This window comes from Calypte anna, chromosome 2 (genome assembly GCF_003957555.1).
Source record: "Calypte anna isolate BGI_N300 chromosome 2, bCalAnn1_v1.p, whole genome shotgun sequence".
NCBI lineage: Eukaryota > Metazoa > Chordata > Aves > Apodiformes > Trochilidae > Calypte > Calypte anna.
The window spans coordinates 148401547-148419512 of NC_044245.1; the positions used below are offsets into that span (position 1 = coordinate 148401547).

Genomic DNA, 17966 nt, shown 5'->3' on the forward strand with positions numbered 1-17966 from the left:
CCCAGTTCACTCATGGACTCATCCCATGTTTCATAGAATCATATCACAGAATGGCTTAGGTTTGAAGGGACCTTAGAGATCATCTATTCCCACCTCAAAGCCATGAGCAGGGACACCTCTTATCTGGACAAAGATGCTCAAAACTTCGTTTTCTGTTTCAATGGACCTCAGCCTCCAGATACATATTTCAGATCACCTTCATTTTGCTAAACCCTAACAGCACCTCCACTTGTGAATGGGAATTCAGCTCAGAATTAAGGGACCCTCTTCAGGCATCATCATGGCTGTATCTCCATGTGCTGTGAGTGTGCAAGCTCCACTTACAGATACTAGGACAGACAATTCAGTGATGGCCACATAGCTAATTTCTCCATATTAGACCTCTAGGGTTCAATTTAGTTGTTTTCAGACAACCATCTTGTGGCAGCTGAGACTTGGTAGGGTATCTGTGACATCTGTGTGGGATGACAAGTGACACCCATAACCTGCTGGACTGACATCTGGGATTCATAACACAACCTCAGGACACATCCTCAGGAAACTCAAATGACAATATACAGATGTGTGAACAAATGCACTGATGTGTGAATATACAGATGTGTGAACAGATTCCTTTGAAGTGAGCAGATGAATTGCTGCCCAGGCTTCATTGTCAGGATCTCCACTGATTCTAAAGGAATTTCAGAATGCCTGGCTCTCATGAAATGGCACTGGCATCCAAAATATCTATCCTAATCTTGAATTTCAGTCTCGCAGAGGACAGGAGAAGAAAAGTGGTGGAGTTGCCTGAAAAATGGAAATTACCTTTCTTGGCTACTTTTCTGTACTGGGTCTGTAAACCCCATGATCTTTGGAGTCCCAGTGGACAGTGAATTCTTCATGGATCAACAATGTGCCCTGCTAGCCAAGAAGGCCAATGGTATCCTAGGAAAAGTGTGTGAGCAGATATAAGGAGACTCTCCTCCTGTAGTGGAACAAAGCAACCAGGTGCCTCTGATCATCAGGAAGTGGGTGTGAGCCGCTATCAACTCCACCTGTGCCCAGTCAGGGCAGGGTCCCTATGGAGCATGTGCAAGACCATGGGGCCAATAAATAGTGAGGCTCACACCCACTGAAGCAGCTCATTCTAGAGCTAGCTTAGAGAGTGGCTGGTTGCTTCCATAGCAGCAGACCATCTTTGCTAGTTCCACACTGTGGGCAATAAACTCGGATCACATCCTACGAGTCTATATCATCGTATCGACGCTTCAATCCCGGACAAGAGACTCCTTTCCGGCTACATCTGGTGGAGAATGCGGGCATAGACCTTGGTCTAGCCCAAATTTCAGTCGGATCAAGAAAAAACAGGACCTGACCCAGGGCAAACAACAACTGGCATTTGGGTAAGAAGATCCATTATCCTTCAATTATCACAAAAAAGTGGGACTCTCTTCCAGCACCCCCTCTACACAGGGACCTTCCTACTCCCCATCCGCTATCACTGCACGGGCACTTTGGAGGGAGGTTGGAGACTTGCTAAATGAACTCCATGATCAGGAGGTCCAAAAGAGTATAGCGGGGGTAGAGGCCACCTGGAAAGTGATGGCTAACGCCCTAGAAGGGGTAAAGAATGAGGCAAGGGCTGCTGTCACCGCAATAGCAGCTCACACCCACTTCCTGATGATCAGAGGCACCTGGTTGCTTTGTTCCACTACATCCTCCACCTCTTCTGTGCCCTGATGGGACCAAAGCTGGAATAATGGATCCAGTTTTGAGCTCCCCAGTTCAAGGGAAACAGGGATCTACTGGAGAAAGTCCAAGAGAGAGCAAGAAGGAGGATGAAGAGACTTGAGCATCTCTCCTATGAAGACTGAGAGACCTGGGGCTGTTTAGCCTTGAGAAAGGAAGACTGAGAGGGGATTTTATTAATGTCTAGAAATATCTGAGAGGTGGGTGTCAAGAGGCAAGAGTCAATCTCTTTTCAGTGGTGTGCAGTAATAGGACTGGGAATAATGGGTTTAAGGAATTCCTATGCATAAGGATAATGGGTTTAAGCCAGAACATGGAAGCTCCACTGCAACATGATGAGAAACTTCTTTACTCTGAAGGTGAGGGAGCACTGGAATAGGCTGCCCAGAGAGGCTGTGGAATCTCCTTCTCTGGAGACTTTCAAAACCCACCTGGGTGTGTTCCTGTGTGACCTTCCCAGGGTGGTTCTGCTTTGGAAGCTAAGGTTCGACTTGATGATCTCTAGACGTCCCTTTCAACCCCTAACATTCTAGTTTTATATTTCTTTAACAGAAAAAAAAAAAAAAAAAGAAAAAAAAAAAAAGAAAAAAAAGAAAAAAAGACAACAAAAAGAAGAAAGAAAATTATATGGTCTCACAGTGAGATTTTCTTTTCCCTCGGAAAAGAAAATCCATGGGAAAAGAACTTAAAAGAATTAACTTCATGGTTATTTAGACAAAAGCAGCCCTCATGACCACTGATTACAAATAATACAAACAAAATGAACAAAAAGAATGGACATCTCCTTGATTTATAAAAATGTTTCCTATGAAAAGGGAAAGCATTCAGAGCTTATTCACAACAGAGAGTAATCTTAAAGCCTCTTGGTTTCTTTAGGCAACTGAAACCAATAATACCTGATTTGCAAGTTCCTTTATAGTGAAAATGCACTGTTTTTAACAATTCACCTACCAAAAGAAAAACACTTATGTCCTGGTTTGGACCAGGATAAAGGTGATTTTCTGTCTTGTACTTTTGCTTTTAGCTAAGTTTCTTGTAAGTAGTTGCACTTGCTGAAATTAACAGCAAGTTTCTCAGACAGTGTCTGCTTCTAGGATTGATAACACTTGATGTTTAGAGTTACTGCTAGAGACTGGTATGCAGAGCCAAGGACACTGCTCAGCTCTGAGGAAAACATTTTACCGTCCAGGAGGATACAGAGGTCCCACCTGAGCCCTCCTTTGGGGAGGAACAGACAAGATAGATGCCAGAATTGACCAAACAGAGTATTCCATCCCATATACGTCACACTCAGTATAAATTTGAGGCATCACGAGGGCCGAGCCAGATCTTTTCCTGATTTCCTGCTTCCCTTCCTTCACCCGGCATCCTGGAAGGATCCCGTCCGTTCGTCTGCCTGTGGTCCTGATCCATGCCAGCCTGAATCTGTGTGTTCCTGCCTCCAGCTCCCCACTGCTGCTGACCCCAGGAGTCCGGCCTGGACTTTCCCAGGGCTGCCCTGCAGCCTCGGTGGTGACGTGAGAGTTATTGGGGGAGAGAGGGGAGGAACATGGTTTCCATTTTCCTGTATATTTGTATATATTTAGTAATTTTACCTATTTATCATTACTGTTTCATTAAAGTTGTGTAGTTTAGTTTCCAACCCATAAGTCTCTCTCCCTTATTCTCTCTCCTTTTTCTATCAAGGACAGAGAGATTAATAGAGAGCATCTGTTATTCGGTTTAATTGCCGGGCCAGTGTTAAACTGTGACAACTTACATGCATTTTTTTTTTTCTATTGGTAAGTACCCCAGGTTTTGTGTGCACGTGTGTGCACATACATGCCCATGGATGCCTTAGCAAACAATGAATGTGTTGTTTTTACCAAAATAAAATTGTCACTGCAGAAAATTGCATTGAAATTGGCTCTTAAACACAGCATGAAATCCCAAAGATGTCAGCAGACTACAAAATTCAGTGCATCCACAAATGTAAAAAAACCCCAGTGTCCTGAGATGACTGCCTCTGCTCGCCTACATTTGTCAGAAGTTGAATGCATCTCAAATTTTGTGTTATTCCTGTGCAAATGAATGACAGAAATGTCTGTGCCTGGGAGTGCTCCTGGATGCTGTCACATTGGTTCCTCCAATTTCACAAGAAGAGAGAGAAAAAAACTTTAATAACTCCTCACATTTTTCCTTCTGGTTTTAGTCTTACGTGGTGAATGGGAATTCAAAGCCAAACCTTGCCCTAAATCCAGACAAGGATTTGAATTGTGGATTTTTTACCATAAATAAGAACATGCAGGATGAGCAATCATTTAATCTGTTTTGTAGTTGCTTCTCTGTTTCAAATGTGTAAATATTCACTGTTCTACTGAGACAGACATTAAACAAGTACAGTGCCATCACTTGAGAGCAAAAAATTAGGGTGAGAGTCAGTAGGCTCCAGTCTGGAACATTTGCTCTCCAAACTGGTTATGGTATATGCTAAAGTACTGCAATAAGCTTTATCTCAAACAATATACTTTAAAATAGATTAAAAGATTAAATAAAAAATAGATTAAATATACTTTAAAATACATTAAAAGTTCTAGAATTCATTTAAAATATTTTTACTAATCTATTTGCACTACCAATAAAAATAAAAAACCCAAATGAAAAAAGTAAAACTACACTCATTCCTTTCTGCTCTCATGGCACAACTTTTTATGTGTAAATCAAACCTACTCTCTTAAGGTGCTCACTGAATCAAGTGGCTGATATTTTTGATCAAATGTATACACACTAAGAGAAATTTCTGTCCATAAAGCAATGTGAACCCCCAGTGTGCTGTATCATGAGATCAGAGATCATACTAAGTGGTCCTTTTGACCCAGGAAATGTGTATGTAACTGTATATACATCTGACTGAAGATTAACTTATGTTACTGCCTAGCAAAACTGTTGATTAAAAGCCACCACTAAGTAGATCACGGTAAAAACAGTGAAAGAATTATCTAGGACCCAAAAAAAAGAAAATCAGAAACTATTGCTAGCAGTAGATGGCAGAGAAACATTAAAAAAAAATATCTGAGGCAAAAATGGCTATTAAAATATATTTTATAATTATAAAATTAGCCTTAATGAACTATAAAATAAATAAGCCTTAATGAACTCTAGCAGTCATTTACAATTATTTCTCTACTGGAGAATATATTTGTAATGTACTGATCATTAACAAGATATCTTTTGGAATATGTAATTTAATAGAGAAGTTGCTACAAATTAAAGGGATTCCATGAGGTTTGTGTGTTTGTCACCCCACAGCATTTGAGTGTCAAATCAGAACATTTCCTTGGCCCCTAAGTACCAAAATTTGTTCATAAAAGTGGAAATGCAGTTTTTATAGTTTCTCTCTTGCATTAGATTTCTCCTCTATAGTTTTTTTTAATGCTGTGTTCTGGGAAAAAAACTGTAAATAAATATTGGTCATTGGGATCTGCCTTGAACAGAACTTTTAATAAGAATCCTTAATTGCATGTTGTAAACCTAATAGAAATGGTAGCTCTAAAACTAAGAACAATTTTGTTCAAAATAAGCAACAAGAATGCTTCTTCAACTTTTACAAGGCTCAGTGCTAGACATTAAAAAACCGATCCTTGCAGAAATGGAAACAGAGGAAATTTGCATAAGAAAGAAACTTTTTTCACTATGAAGGTGGTCAAACACTGGAATAGGTTACACCCCAAAAAGTTTGTGAGGTCTCCATCCTCAGAGGTGCTCAAAACCTGAATAGACACAGCCCATCAGCTATAGGTGGTTCAAGCAGGGGCTTGGACCAGATAAGCACTGGAGATCCTTGACAAGGTCACCAATTCAGTGATTCTGCAAGGCATATGCATTCTAGAAGTTTGGTTTTTATTGAGGTAGGGAGATACACAACCAAAAAGTGGAATGTGGGCAGCTGTCATCAGAGCCTAAAAGTGGGAAGGCTTTCTTCTACCCTGGAACAGAGGAAGTTCCATTTAAACATAAAAGATCTCTTTACTCTGAGTGTGACAAGGCACTGGTACAGCTGCCCATGGAGATTTTGGAGTTCTCTTTCCCTGGAGATATTCAAAACCCAGCTGGATGCAGCCCTGTGGAAGGTGCTCCAGGTGATCCTGCTTTAGTGGGAGAGCTGGACTCTGGATCTCTAGAGGTCCCTTCCAACTCTGGTAATCCTGATTCTGGGACACACCCGTTCCAAAAATCCACTAATCTGACACTCTAGAACTCTCAAACTTTAAGAAGAAAAAGCAGATTCCCTGAAAAGACAACATGGCTTTTTTTTTGTTTTTTTCTTCTTTCTTTTTTTCTTTTTTTTTTCCCATCTAAAGACTAGCCAGACAATCACAAGTGATCAAATTACCACTGCCTAATGAGTTATAGCTTGTCAGCTGAGGGGCAGCAATGGATGGGATGCTATTTTTAGAATGTTTTGATGCCATCAAACCAAATGCATTTTACTTGCATTCTCAGCAGGCTGTACATGGCCAGCTACAGCAGTTCAGATAACAAGAGGGAATTCAATCAGCCACAGTAATGTGAAAATTGAAATGAACCACCTCTACTCCACCTTGCTCATTATTTCAGTGACAAAAAACTTTGTCTGCCTTCTGAGTTGGGGTGATAAGATTCATTTGAGATGCAGGGTTGCAAATATGGTTTCTCTGTCAACTCATGGTAGCTCCTGATGACTTGTAAGAGAAATAAAATGGTTTATGCACTATATAGCAAAGTCATTCCACACTGTAATGTAAAAAGCCCATTTCAGTGTTAAAATTTGACTGTTAATTGGAGAATTAATAATCTGTCCAAGCTTAAGCAATTCCTTGCCAAAAAAATAATAATAAAAAAAGCCATCTCCCCAGAATTTTTTTAGGAAATAAAGACAGTTATTACTTTAATGACTACTAAAGTCAAAAGGCTTCTTTTCCAGATACATCTAAAAAGCCTATTTTGAGAGCTGAAACATTCTGTAAATGAAAGGTTGTTGTGAAGCAGATTCCAACTCCTATTAAAGCCTAATGGAACTACAAGGGATATTTCAGACAATTCACTAAGTACGGTGGAATTACAATTCCTGTTTTAAAGATGGTTTGAGAATCTCACGTAAGAGACACAAAGGCAATTAGAAATTTATTATTTATATACTGAACAGACTATATATTCTCAAAATGGGGATTTCTAAGATCTACTCAAGGAGGTATATAACTAATGAAGGCATAATAACTACTACATTATAACTCAGTCAGGTCTGAAATTCTCTAGAATTTTGAGTTTTTATTTTATGGTTTTGGTGTTTATGAAAACCTAGGGAGGAGGAGAAGCAACAGCATCAGCCTTGAGCAAGCTCTCCACCCTTTGGCTGATGCTACTTAGAGAATTCTTAGAGAATTCCTCCCAGATCATTACAGTTTTTGGAGATAGTAACTTGCTTGCAAAGGAGAACATGACAAGCTACAGCACATCATGGATGTTTCAACCACATTGACCACCACAGGGCTTCAATGGACACTGTTGAGGTAAAGCATGGCACTTCAGTGAGTATATTTTATCACTTGAAATTATTTGCCTACAACACTGAAATGCCAACCAAACTCCTGAAAGCACAAAGCACATCACTAGGGCAGCTCTATGGGGAAAATTAAATCCATTTCAGCTCCACTTTCAACTCCCTGTCTTTGGAGACAATTTTTTTTTTCACGTTTTCATTTTCACACATTTTCACGTTTACAACTCAAGATGGGCAGAGTAGCTAAGTGTATCAAACCTGGAGTCCTCATAGCTTCTGTATGATACTACTATGTGAATGTCCACAGAAGGGGAAAAGCAACGTATAGATTCTGCCTTTGTTACTGATTTTGAAGATAGAACATTGCCATAATTCCAGTGGCCACATTTTTCCAACAGAAAAATAGTTTGTTAAGAATGGATATCTAAGTTACTTCTGGAGAAAAGACAAAGAACCATAACAGTACTTGAATATTAGGAGCAGGGAAAGTGAAGATCTATTTGGCAGCATGAAACCTCTTTTTCAAAATTGCTCTTTAATGTACAAAAGTTTAAAAATATTGAACTAGCTGAAAATGAAATGGTGATAAAACATACAGGATTTGTGGGGCTTTTTAGGTCAAAAAAATGCTAGCACAGAACTGGCCACTCAGGGCCTCCTGGTGTCTCATGGACCGAATTCTTCATCCAGTAGCAGCAACCTTACCCATCTTCCAGTCACAGGAAGGTCACAGGTGAAGAGGAATTGCTCTCCAGAGAAGAATAAACTTGCTTAACCTTATCAAAAAGAACCACACACCTTCCCAAAATAACTTCATGGAAAGTCCACCCACCCCAGAGCCAAAAAGCACTGGGATAAACGATGGACTGCCTGACTCCTCTGGGCTGCTCCTCTCTGATCTTGTCCTCCTCACAACACAAAACCTCACTCTATTTTAGAGGCTCAATGGGACAGATAACTCAAGCATTGCCAAGTGAAAATGTCAGCTACCAAAGTGGAGTGGCTTGAGAGAAGTTTATAAATCTGTGTCACTCTTTTAAAGAGCCAAATCCCCCCTGAGGAGTTCTCCTGAGGGACTACTGATTTATGCTTCAGAAAACCCTCCTGAGCCATTAATTGTATTGCAAACACCAACTTCTCCCTCCACCAGACATCACTGCTCCTGAGGAAATGAAATCATTCATAGGGAAGAGGATACTTGCCACTGACTCAAAGATTTTAGACATACACTTATGGCAATCTTTTCCAAGTTGAAACTTACATTTTAAGCACTTAGAGTCAGGATTAAGCAGTTAAATGAATGGCTGGTGCTGTCCACAATTCTAGCTGAGAATTCTTTTTCTTTTCAGATGGTCTTTCCTTAAGTACCTGTGACTGACACAGTAAATGAGGCCAGAGAGACCATTGGTCTGAGTCAGTGTGCCCATTTTTGTGTTGTTTCTAGCAACCCAAACTGAATGCACTGAAAAGCAGCATCTTCTCTCAGATCCTTAGAGTGTCACCATGGCAAAAGTTTAAAGGCATTGCAAAGCACATAAATAATATTGACAGATTGCTTTGGGAAGGTCAGATGAAAGACTTGCCTTCCATCTGATGGGACAGCCACCCAGTGGGAATATTCCAGTTTCCTACCCATTGCAAAGAAAGTAGAAGAAACCTGAAAAGGGGTAAAGAAAACTGCTGACTCCTTGAAAGTCCTCCTGACTTCAAATTCAAATCAATGAATTCAAGTAGCTACTCATTAACTGAGCTGCAGGAACTGTCTACATATGGACTCTCAGGGAACATAATACATCCTCTTTTAGCTCTCTTTCACAGTAGAATTAACCACCTGGCATTATGTGATGCTTTTAAAGACCAAAGAGCACACAGATGGGCAACAGTCAAGGTCAACCTGAAATGCATTCCACCAGAGTAACCTGATCATGAGATACATCATCAAAACCTTCAACTCTTGGAAAGTTTGGAAGGGATGTGCATAACCTGTGGAAACTCTGAGAACTTAATTTACTTTTTTTTTGTATGGGCAATTCTGCATTTCTTGTGCTGTTAATTTGAAGAAATTTTTGCATAAAGTAGCCTCGTGCCTCTCAAAATTCATTTTCTAAAGGTAATAATTCTTCTCTCCTGCCTGCCTGCATCTCAGATTTTAACTGTCTGTCAGGGAAATAATTTAGCTAAGAGAAGTGCTGATGTGTCCATTGGAATCACAAAAATCTTCAAGAAATAAATGTTAGCTTCATTTAAGAAATTGGACCAAATCTTAAAATCAGATCCATTCTATATTAATCAGTAAAAATTCAGGTCTCATTTTTGACTCATTTAAATTAGAAGCACAAAAGTTACTGCAGAAAGAACCTCAGTCTTTGCATCAGCAAAAACTGAGCAAGGATCCCAGGATTCAAGCAAATTAATCACAGACTGAAAGACAAGAATGCAACTGACAGGAATTGACATCTTACCATAAATGTAGGAACCTTTTCAAAATAATAGGAAAAGAAAAAAAAAAAGAAGGAAAGACATTGCAGAGTTATTGATTTGATTCCTGATTGTGCTGCAGAGCAACCATGGCAGCAGCACCACAGGCAGGGCAGAGGTGTGAATTATTTTAGAATTTGAATGACAGCTGTCAAAACTATGATGACCCTTTCAGGGTCTGAGAGACTGAAACAAGCTTGAATACTGACCCACTCACATAGTTATTAAGCCATATATTGATGTGTTGTAAAAACAGAGCCACGAAGTAAAGCCAGCCCCGTGATATCCATGTGAAAGGCATAAGCAATACAACAAAAACAAATCTGTGTTTTGCCCTTATCTACAATGTTCGTTAGGTTGAATTATCACTCTGCTCCACACTGAGGAGGAACTGCCATGCTCTTACAACCTGACATTGTCAAGCAAGAGATGCACTGGGCAAATGTCAGAATGCCTATTGCATGTGTCAGAAGAGTGTGCCCAGACTTGTCTCCTGCTGGGAAGGAAGAACAGAACTGTAAATGCCAAGTACCACAAAGCCACTTGTCAGTCTTTTCCTCTCTGCCACCTACAGCCCTCATGACCCTGACAGATACAGGCTCTGTTTGCATTTGTTGGTGGGTTACTGATGTGCTTTGCCTGGAAAGAACTTCTTGGCTCAACATGGGACTTCATACCCTGTCCAGATGTCTTCTGCAGGAGGGAAAAGTGATGCACTAATGACATTAGAAGGGGATAAGGCTTATGTGAGAGTTTGACCTCACTGATTTGCAATTGTCTCAAAAGAGCAATTTTAAAGTGAATAGCCCTGGATAAGGTGGAGGACCTGGCTGGCCAGAACTGAGCAGGGGGTGACACCTCGAGAAGAGATAAGAACTACTGGGTGGAGACTACTCCCCTTTTCTGAGGGCCAGCCTGCAATGTTGGGACATCCCTCCAGGCACCATTACCAAGGCCAGGGTGGAGGAAGCCACCTTGATTGTACTTTTTTAATGTACCTGGCTAAGGTGGCTGGAACAGAGGGGGAGTGGCACCTGGAAGAAGATAAGAACTGATGAGTGAGTGGGGGACTGCAACCTTCTGCGATGCTCCCCTCCAGGAGAGCCTTTCTGTAGTGGATCTGATGCCAATGACCCTGGCTTCTGTGGCAAATGATTGACAGCTGCCCCTTGGGAACAAAAGGAACTCAGGGGTATATATGGTGTCCATGCTGTGGCTGTTTTGTCACCTCTTGACCCACTGCCATTCTGCATTGGACCCTGCCCAGGATCAGCGCCATCCTGAAGAAACTCGCTGGGCAGCTGGATCCCACGTGGTGACTCTCTCTCTCTCTCTCTCTCATTCTTTCTTCCCACTTTCTTACCCTTTTTCTCCACTTTTCTCTCTCTCTTATATCTTCTTTTCCTCTTTTTCCTGGCTCTATAATTTTTCCTGTGTCATTTGTCAAATAAAATCTGCTTGCACCCAACCCTTCTACGGTCAGACTTTGTTTTGCGGATCCAAAACAAAAATAAATGTTAGTGTTACCTCAGACCATAACAGCTTACCTTGCAAAATCTCATTTTTCAGAAAGCTATACTGATGTCCTGGTTTAAAACTCTGAGATTTAAAACTCTGGGAAAAGATGCTCTTTACTTCCTTAGGCTAAATTGCAGGAAGGGGGCATTCCTCTGCTCCTCCAGATGCACACAGTGACAAGTGTGGGTTTTATTATTTCTGCTTCACTGCAAGGAATCAGAGGCAGGGCACACAGGGACTTTGTAGTGCATGAGGTACTGAAAAGAAAACACCTCAACCCCCAAAAAGTAAAGTTTTGAAAGTAAGGAAAAAACAATCAGATTGTATAAAACAATTTACCTAAACCTCATCCTCGTTGCTGAGGTTACAGAGAGCATTTAACCACGTTATCAGCCCTTAAATGAATTAGGCAAAGAAAACTGTGATTGCAAAGGATGGAAAAAAAAATAATCCAAATTAAAACAATATTTTCTGGTGTTCTAGGATAACTTATTAAATTTCAATTCAAAACAAGACAGTTACATATTTAGGAAATAGGTACCTGGAGCCTGATTATTGCTTCTCTGTATGCACTACAGCCCTGCTCTAGAAATACTGGCCAAGATGGATTTTTAGCTGTAAACATGTAAACATGAAAGATTACTAGTTGATTGTAACTCGAGTGGTACTCATTGCTCAGGATATTTACCATTTTAAAAGCTTATGATGGCTCAAAATGCACCTGGTCAAATAAACATGAAAGGAACATATTCATGGATGCTAAATATTAAATAACTACTTCCTAGAGCAGGAAGCTCTTGAGCTTCGAGTTGGTGAAGGCTGGGGGAACATTCTGCTGAATAATCACTTAGAATCACAGAATCATAGAATATGCTGAGTTGGAAGAGACCCATCAGGATCAAGTCCAGCTCCTGTCCCTGTGTAGGGTATCCCAGAATCACACCACGTGCCTGAGTGTCATCCAAACACTTCTTGAACTCAGGCAGGGTTGGTGCTGTGACCACTTCCCTGGGAAGCTTCTTCCAGTGTTTGACTGCCCTCTGGGTGAAAAACCTTTTCCTGATATCTAACCTAAACCTCCCCTGATTCAGCTTCCAACCACTTCCCCAGGTCCTGTCTTTGGCCACAGAAATGAAGAAATTGGTGCCCGTCCCATCTCTTCCCCACGTGAGGAAGCCAGAGACTGCAATGAGGTCTCCCCTCAGCCTCCTTTTCTCCAGACTGAACAATCCAAGGGACCTCAGCTGCTCCTCGTAAGTCATCCTTTCCAGAGCCTTCACCTTCTTTTTGCTCTTCTTTGGATGTTCCCCCAAACCTCAACATCTTTTTTTTTTTTTTTTTTACTGTGGTGCCCAAAACACAGTCCTCAAGTTGAGGCTGTACCGGTGCAGAGTGGGACAATGACCTCCCTTGACCAACTGGTGATACTGTTCTTAGTGCACCCCAGGTCACAGATGTCCCCCTTGGCTGCCAGGGAACCTGGCTCATGTTTAGTTTGCCCTCACCCAGGACCCCCAAGTCCCTCTCTGCCTCACTGCTCTCTATCCCTTCCTTTCCAAGTCTTTATTGCCACCAGGTTTTCCACCTCCTGGGTGCAGAACTTGGTACTTGCCCTTGTGCACTTGCCTGTTCTGCTCTTCTGTAGCTGAGCATCACTCTCAACCAGCTACCAAGAAGGAAACCAGTATTTGATTCCTTGGGGCTCTCACCTCTTTATTCACTGACTAAAGCTGGAAAGTCCACAGGGTTCAAGGAATTGATATAACTCTGCCCATGCATACAGTCTAGAAACCTTTGTCTGACTGAAATGTGTCTTGTAAAGGGACAAGGCACTTTCTGCTGCAATGACTTCTTCCATGAAAAGGGCACAGGAAAGTCAAGTTATCTTTCATTCTCTCTTTCTGTGGCTAAATAGTTTGAGAAGATTAAGTTGTCATTGGAAAGAATATTTTTCAACTTCAGCTACACATAGCATCTTTGTCACAGTTTGTCACTTCTCTTTTTCCTAAAAAGAATGCTTAAAACTTAGGAATCCCATAGTGTTGTCACTTTATGTAATTGTGCACTTATTCAAATGAACCTAAATGAGAGCACAGGTCTATGTAGGCTGACACTAGACTAAGACATTGCTAGAGGAGAGACTTCTTTCAGACTGTTAAACTCTTCTTTTAACATGTTTACTGATGTTGTACCACAAGAGCAAAAAGAACAGCTGCAACATTGCTACAATCTGAGCAATGTGACCCAGAAGTTCCTGGGCTATTTTCCTGAGGTGTCAGCAAACAAATGTACAGACTTAAGTCCCCAGGAGTTTCTCCACATCATCTGTGGATGCTCTTCTCTTTCTCTCTGCCAGACAAAACTGCCCCAAGGGAGCAGTGACACACTTATGGCAGGAGCCTCAACAGGCAGAAGTCAGGGCTCAGAACTCTCCTGAACATCTGGTCTCTCTTCATGCACTGAGCCAGCAGCTGATGATACCACCACTGCTTAAGAAAATCATGGGGAAAAGTGCTTTTTACCTTTTAAGACACATAAAGTGGTCTTTCCTTTGGAAAAAAGAAAAAAAGAAGGGCTTGATTGCCAAAGTCATGTCTGATTTGGGATGAGGGGAAAAAAAATGTGCTTTTCTTTTGTCCTTTTGAGATGAACGGTTGATGCAATATCATTATTGCTGAAGTAGAAAAAGGAACAAAAAAAATTATCATAACCACTATTAGTGATTATAGACACTAATGGCATCACTTATTTAACTCATTGGCTTGTGGCCTTCTGATTTCTCATCGTGGCTGCATTCATGGAAGCTAAAATCAACTCTGAATATCATGCAGATGGGAATTAAACAACTTGAAAAGGGTGGCTGGGGGTGTTTCTTTTCGATCTTTACTGATCCAGCACAGAGCAAATTCACTACTAAACTTTGGGTTTTCTTCTGTTACGTATCCTGTGCTAAGTAGTGAATGTTGTAACTAAGTCCCTGTCTTGCTTTCTTCTCTTCATTTTCTCTGGACAGTCATGTAGAGCACTTACATGTTAAAAATCAGCTGGTAAAGTAGGTAAGGCAGTTTTATATGAGTCTGGTGAGGTAGCTGAAATTTTAAATCCACTGATATTTTCAAATCCATTTGCAATGCAACTAAGAATCAAAAATATGTTCACTACAGACATGGAAATCCTGAAAACATTGTGGTTTGGAATTCTTATATTTTAAAGTGTGAAGTCCACACATAATTTGGGGTCAATCTAGATTAAGACCAGATTATATTGATCAGAAAGTATTCTGATTCCAATATAACTCAGTTCAGGTTTTGCCTGCATTTGTACTGCCGAATAGAAACTCATGTATTAGACTCCTGATAATTAATTTCAGAAGTAATATCAAAAGTAGAGCATTATATTTTTCCTGGGGTTTTCATTAGTACTTCTGGATTCACTTCCCTCTAGGCATGAGTCTCTTAAGAGAAGATTAACTCCAGTTTTCCAATGGAGTTTTATTGTAAGAATATTTTGCTTCCCTGACTGTCCCTGCTTAAGGGATTTAGATTAAAATGTGTCTAGATTTAGTCAAACATTGATAAGATCCGTGACTTCTAGTAGATAAGAACATTTAACTATACATAAGAGAAATGTTATTAAACTATAGATTACCATGACGGGTCACATTTTCAAACCAGATGAATGCAGACTAAAACCAGAGTAATGCAACCAAAATTATCTTAGTTGCTCTAGATTTAAATAAGCAGGACAGATCACTATCTGCACCTAAAAGCAGTGCCTCTTATGTAAGAGAGGGATAAAAATATAAATGGAATTTATATATGTGTGTGTGTGTGTGCCATAAGAACATCCACATTTGATAGATCTAAAGGTGCATCTCACCTGCACTGCTGCCTAAATATCTCAGAGAGCAAGTAAGGAAAATATTCACAGCTATTTCTCTTAGAGATAATGTAGAGCTCATGATGATGCTCATCCACAACCACTGAGGTGGTTCTTGACATACTTCAATAGATGTTTTTCTTTCATGGATTTGAGCAATTCCCCTTTGTACCCAAATTTTGCTATCCACAACGTCATGCCAGGAGGTCCAAAGCTCTTTCTGTGACAACCCCTGGTATTTGGATTTGAGACCATGATGTATAAAGGAGGCACATTAGAAGGCAATGACTTCATCCTCAGGTGGAAGGATAGCATTGTCATGTAATATTCAACTCTTTTAAAACAGAATAATGAACAAAATATGTCAATTCTTCGTTCATTCTCTAGGGCAGCTCCAGAAGATAACTTAAGCTAAGAAATCTCCACTTAAATTATTGTAAAAAGCCTCAGTATTATGCAGTTATCTAAGTACTGCAGGGATATCACAAATGCTTTATGCAAGTCCCTGTGGGACATGAGAGATCTTTAATCCAAAACTTGACCCCACCTTTCATTGGTTTTGTCTTGGGGCTCCTACTGGCTGTCTGCAGGAAAATTCCCATCAATATTCTTGGGAATATTCGATTTTACCAGTTGGAAACAGTGCCATGGCAGGCACACAGACAGGCCTGCAGTACTGGAGTTCTTTGGGTGATAAAACTTCTGTAAGCACAATAATCTCTTCTTCAATGAGGGCCTAGCAACCTTCTGAAGAAGCAGGTACACAGAAATTATTTGTATCAGAGAGATTATCAGAAATAACTCATCAATCATTCTCCTAGGGTAATGAGCCAAAAAAAAAAAATCAACAAAAAACCTACAAAAAAAATCCAAAACAACAAAAAACCCCAACTTTTTCTGTGCCTCATGCTTTACAATTAAAGCATATTCTCAACAAAGAACACCCACTACATCTTATATTTCAGTAGTTTCAGCAGTGGGGTGAAACTGATTTTATATCTCAGCTATGGTAAGGTTAAGCCCAGTTTCCCTTCTACAGACCAATACTCCTTTTGGGGGTGGATCTAGAGCAAAGATCATCAGAATTCCAAAGAACTCCAGTTCTTTGGCCTCCTGCTCCTAAGGAGGGCTTGTCCCCAGGGTCTCTGAAATGTGTCAGCATATCTGTGAGATATTGAATGGCCTCTCACTGTGAAGCCTGGGGTCATTACCAGCACTTCAAACACATTTAGGATTCATTAATTAGCATCTTTTTGAGGTCCATATAAAATCAAACACAACACAAGCAGCAGAGAAAAGGGTTATCAGATGTCTTGTTTGAATACCACCTTGACTTACATTTAAGGATCCTCTAAGGATACTTTTTCCAAGCTCAAATACCCTTCAAAGGAAATTACTCTCACAGACCAGACCTAAATATGCAAGCTAAGATGACTTCTTTCTTTTCTTACCATTATCAGCTTCCTAAACTCTCTCTCAACCATTTTATAGAGTATTATAGAAGACTTAAAGGCTTTTACCTGTGGAAACTGTAGCCAGATCAGTGCTTGACAGAGACTGCAATGATGATGACAACGAACACCAGAACGGCCAAGGCAACAGAGAGAAGGCAACACTTCATCTTCCTGGCTCTGAGCTGAAAGATAAAGAAATAAATGAGAAGATATATGGCTCATCCATGAAAATTTACTATTTTTCCATCAGTAGGCCTATTTGAAACAAGTCAATTAAACACAGAAAATGTCTCTCTTTTCAGACTGACTCATCCTTCTGGCCAATCCAGATTTTTTATTTCCAGTGAAAAGACCCCTGAACTACAGCCACCTTCTCTGCACTGCTTTCTTCTTAATTAAATCACTGTTTGTGTCACACTAAATTTCCAACCTCTGCTTGGAGGCCTGGACTTGGGCAAGGCTATTCAGTCTGGGTTTGTTCTAGGGGTGTCAAATCTACTTTCTGGCTGCCAGATAAAGAAGTCCAGTAGAAGTATCTCCTGCAAAATAAAGAAGTGTCTCTCCATCCTGCTCTGGAATGAAATCTAATCAAGCAATAAAGCAGTCTCTTTGCATGGCAGGCCAATGTAACCTTAGCATTAACTATCCTGACTTGAATTAAGTTAAGATTTGGTAGAAGAGATTCAACAGGATTTAAATTCTGCTGTCTTAGAATTTAAGAATTTTACATCCATCAGCCTTCCCAATGACTTCCATGACCATAATGTTGTTTGTTCCCATTTAAAATCTATTCCAAACAGTTCAGCTCCTCTTCCTCCTTTTGGATGGATTAGAAGAAGAGTGTTCCCATGATCCAGCAGTGTCAGTAAAACTCTTATCAACACAGTAAAAAAGCAACTTTCAGTGAGTCACAGAGTCAACTCCTTTTTCCCAAGAGCAGATCAACCAGTTCTCCAGCCATAAGACTTAGTAACACCATCTTGAGCTGATACACCATTTGCATTTGTCCAGACTTCTTTTGTTACAACTGAAACATCACTCTCACAGGAAAGATTTTGTTCATATTACTGCTGTTATTAACTTTTCCTTCCTTTTTTTTTTTTTTCCCCCTAAGTGGTGTAATCAACCCTCCCATTGCTAACAAGTTTATACCCCTCTGCACCTTACTGCATTTCCCACAGACCCATAGTTCCCCAGCTATTTTGTTCTACAGATACTTTGGCTTCTTACACTGCAGGTGACAGGAGCATCATCTCTTCCATTGATGCTCCAAAGCCCAGTACTTCATTCCTTCACAGTCCTCCCAAGTCCCATCTGTTTTCTTTGCAGAGCTGGAGAAGCACTTCCAGCAAAGAACTGTGATTCATGGCCTGTCCTCTCCTCCAGAATCA

General features: G+C 40.5%; 1 protein-coding gene across 1 annotated transcript in view; it reads right to left on the bottom strand.

The window, feature by feature from the left end:
* TSNARE1 (t-SNARE domain containing 1) overlaps positions 1-17966 on the bottom strand; it is a 522750-nt gene that overhangs the window by 47378 nt on the left and 457406 nt on the right. Inside the window, exon 12 of the mRNA XM_030446428.1 lies at positions 16642-16757. Coding sequence (XP_030302288.1) covers positions 16662-16757 — 96 coding nt within the window. The 3' untranslated portion in view covers positions 16642-16661. The remainder of the gene's footprint in view (positions 1-16641; positions 16758-17966) is intronic.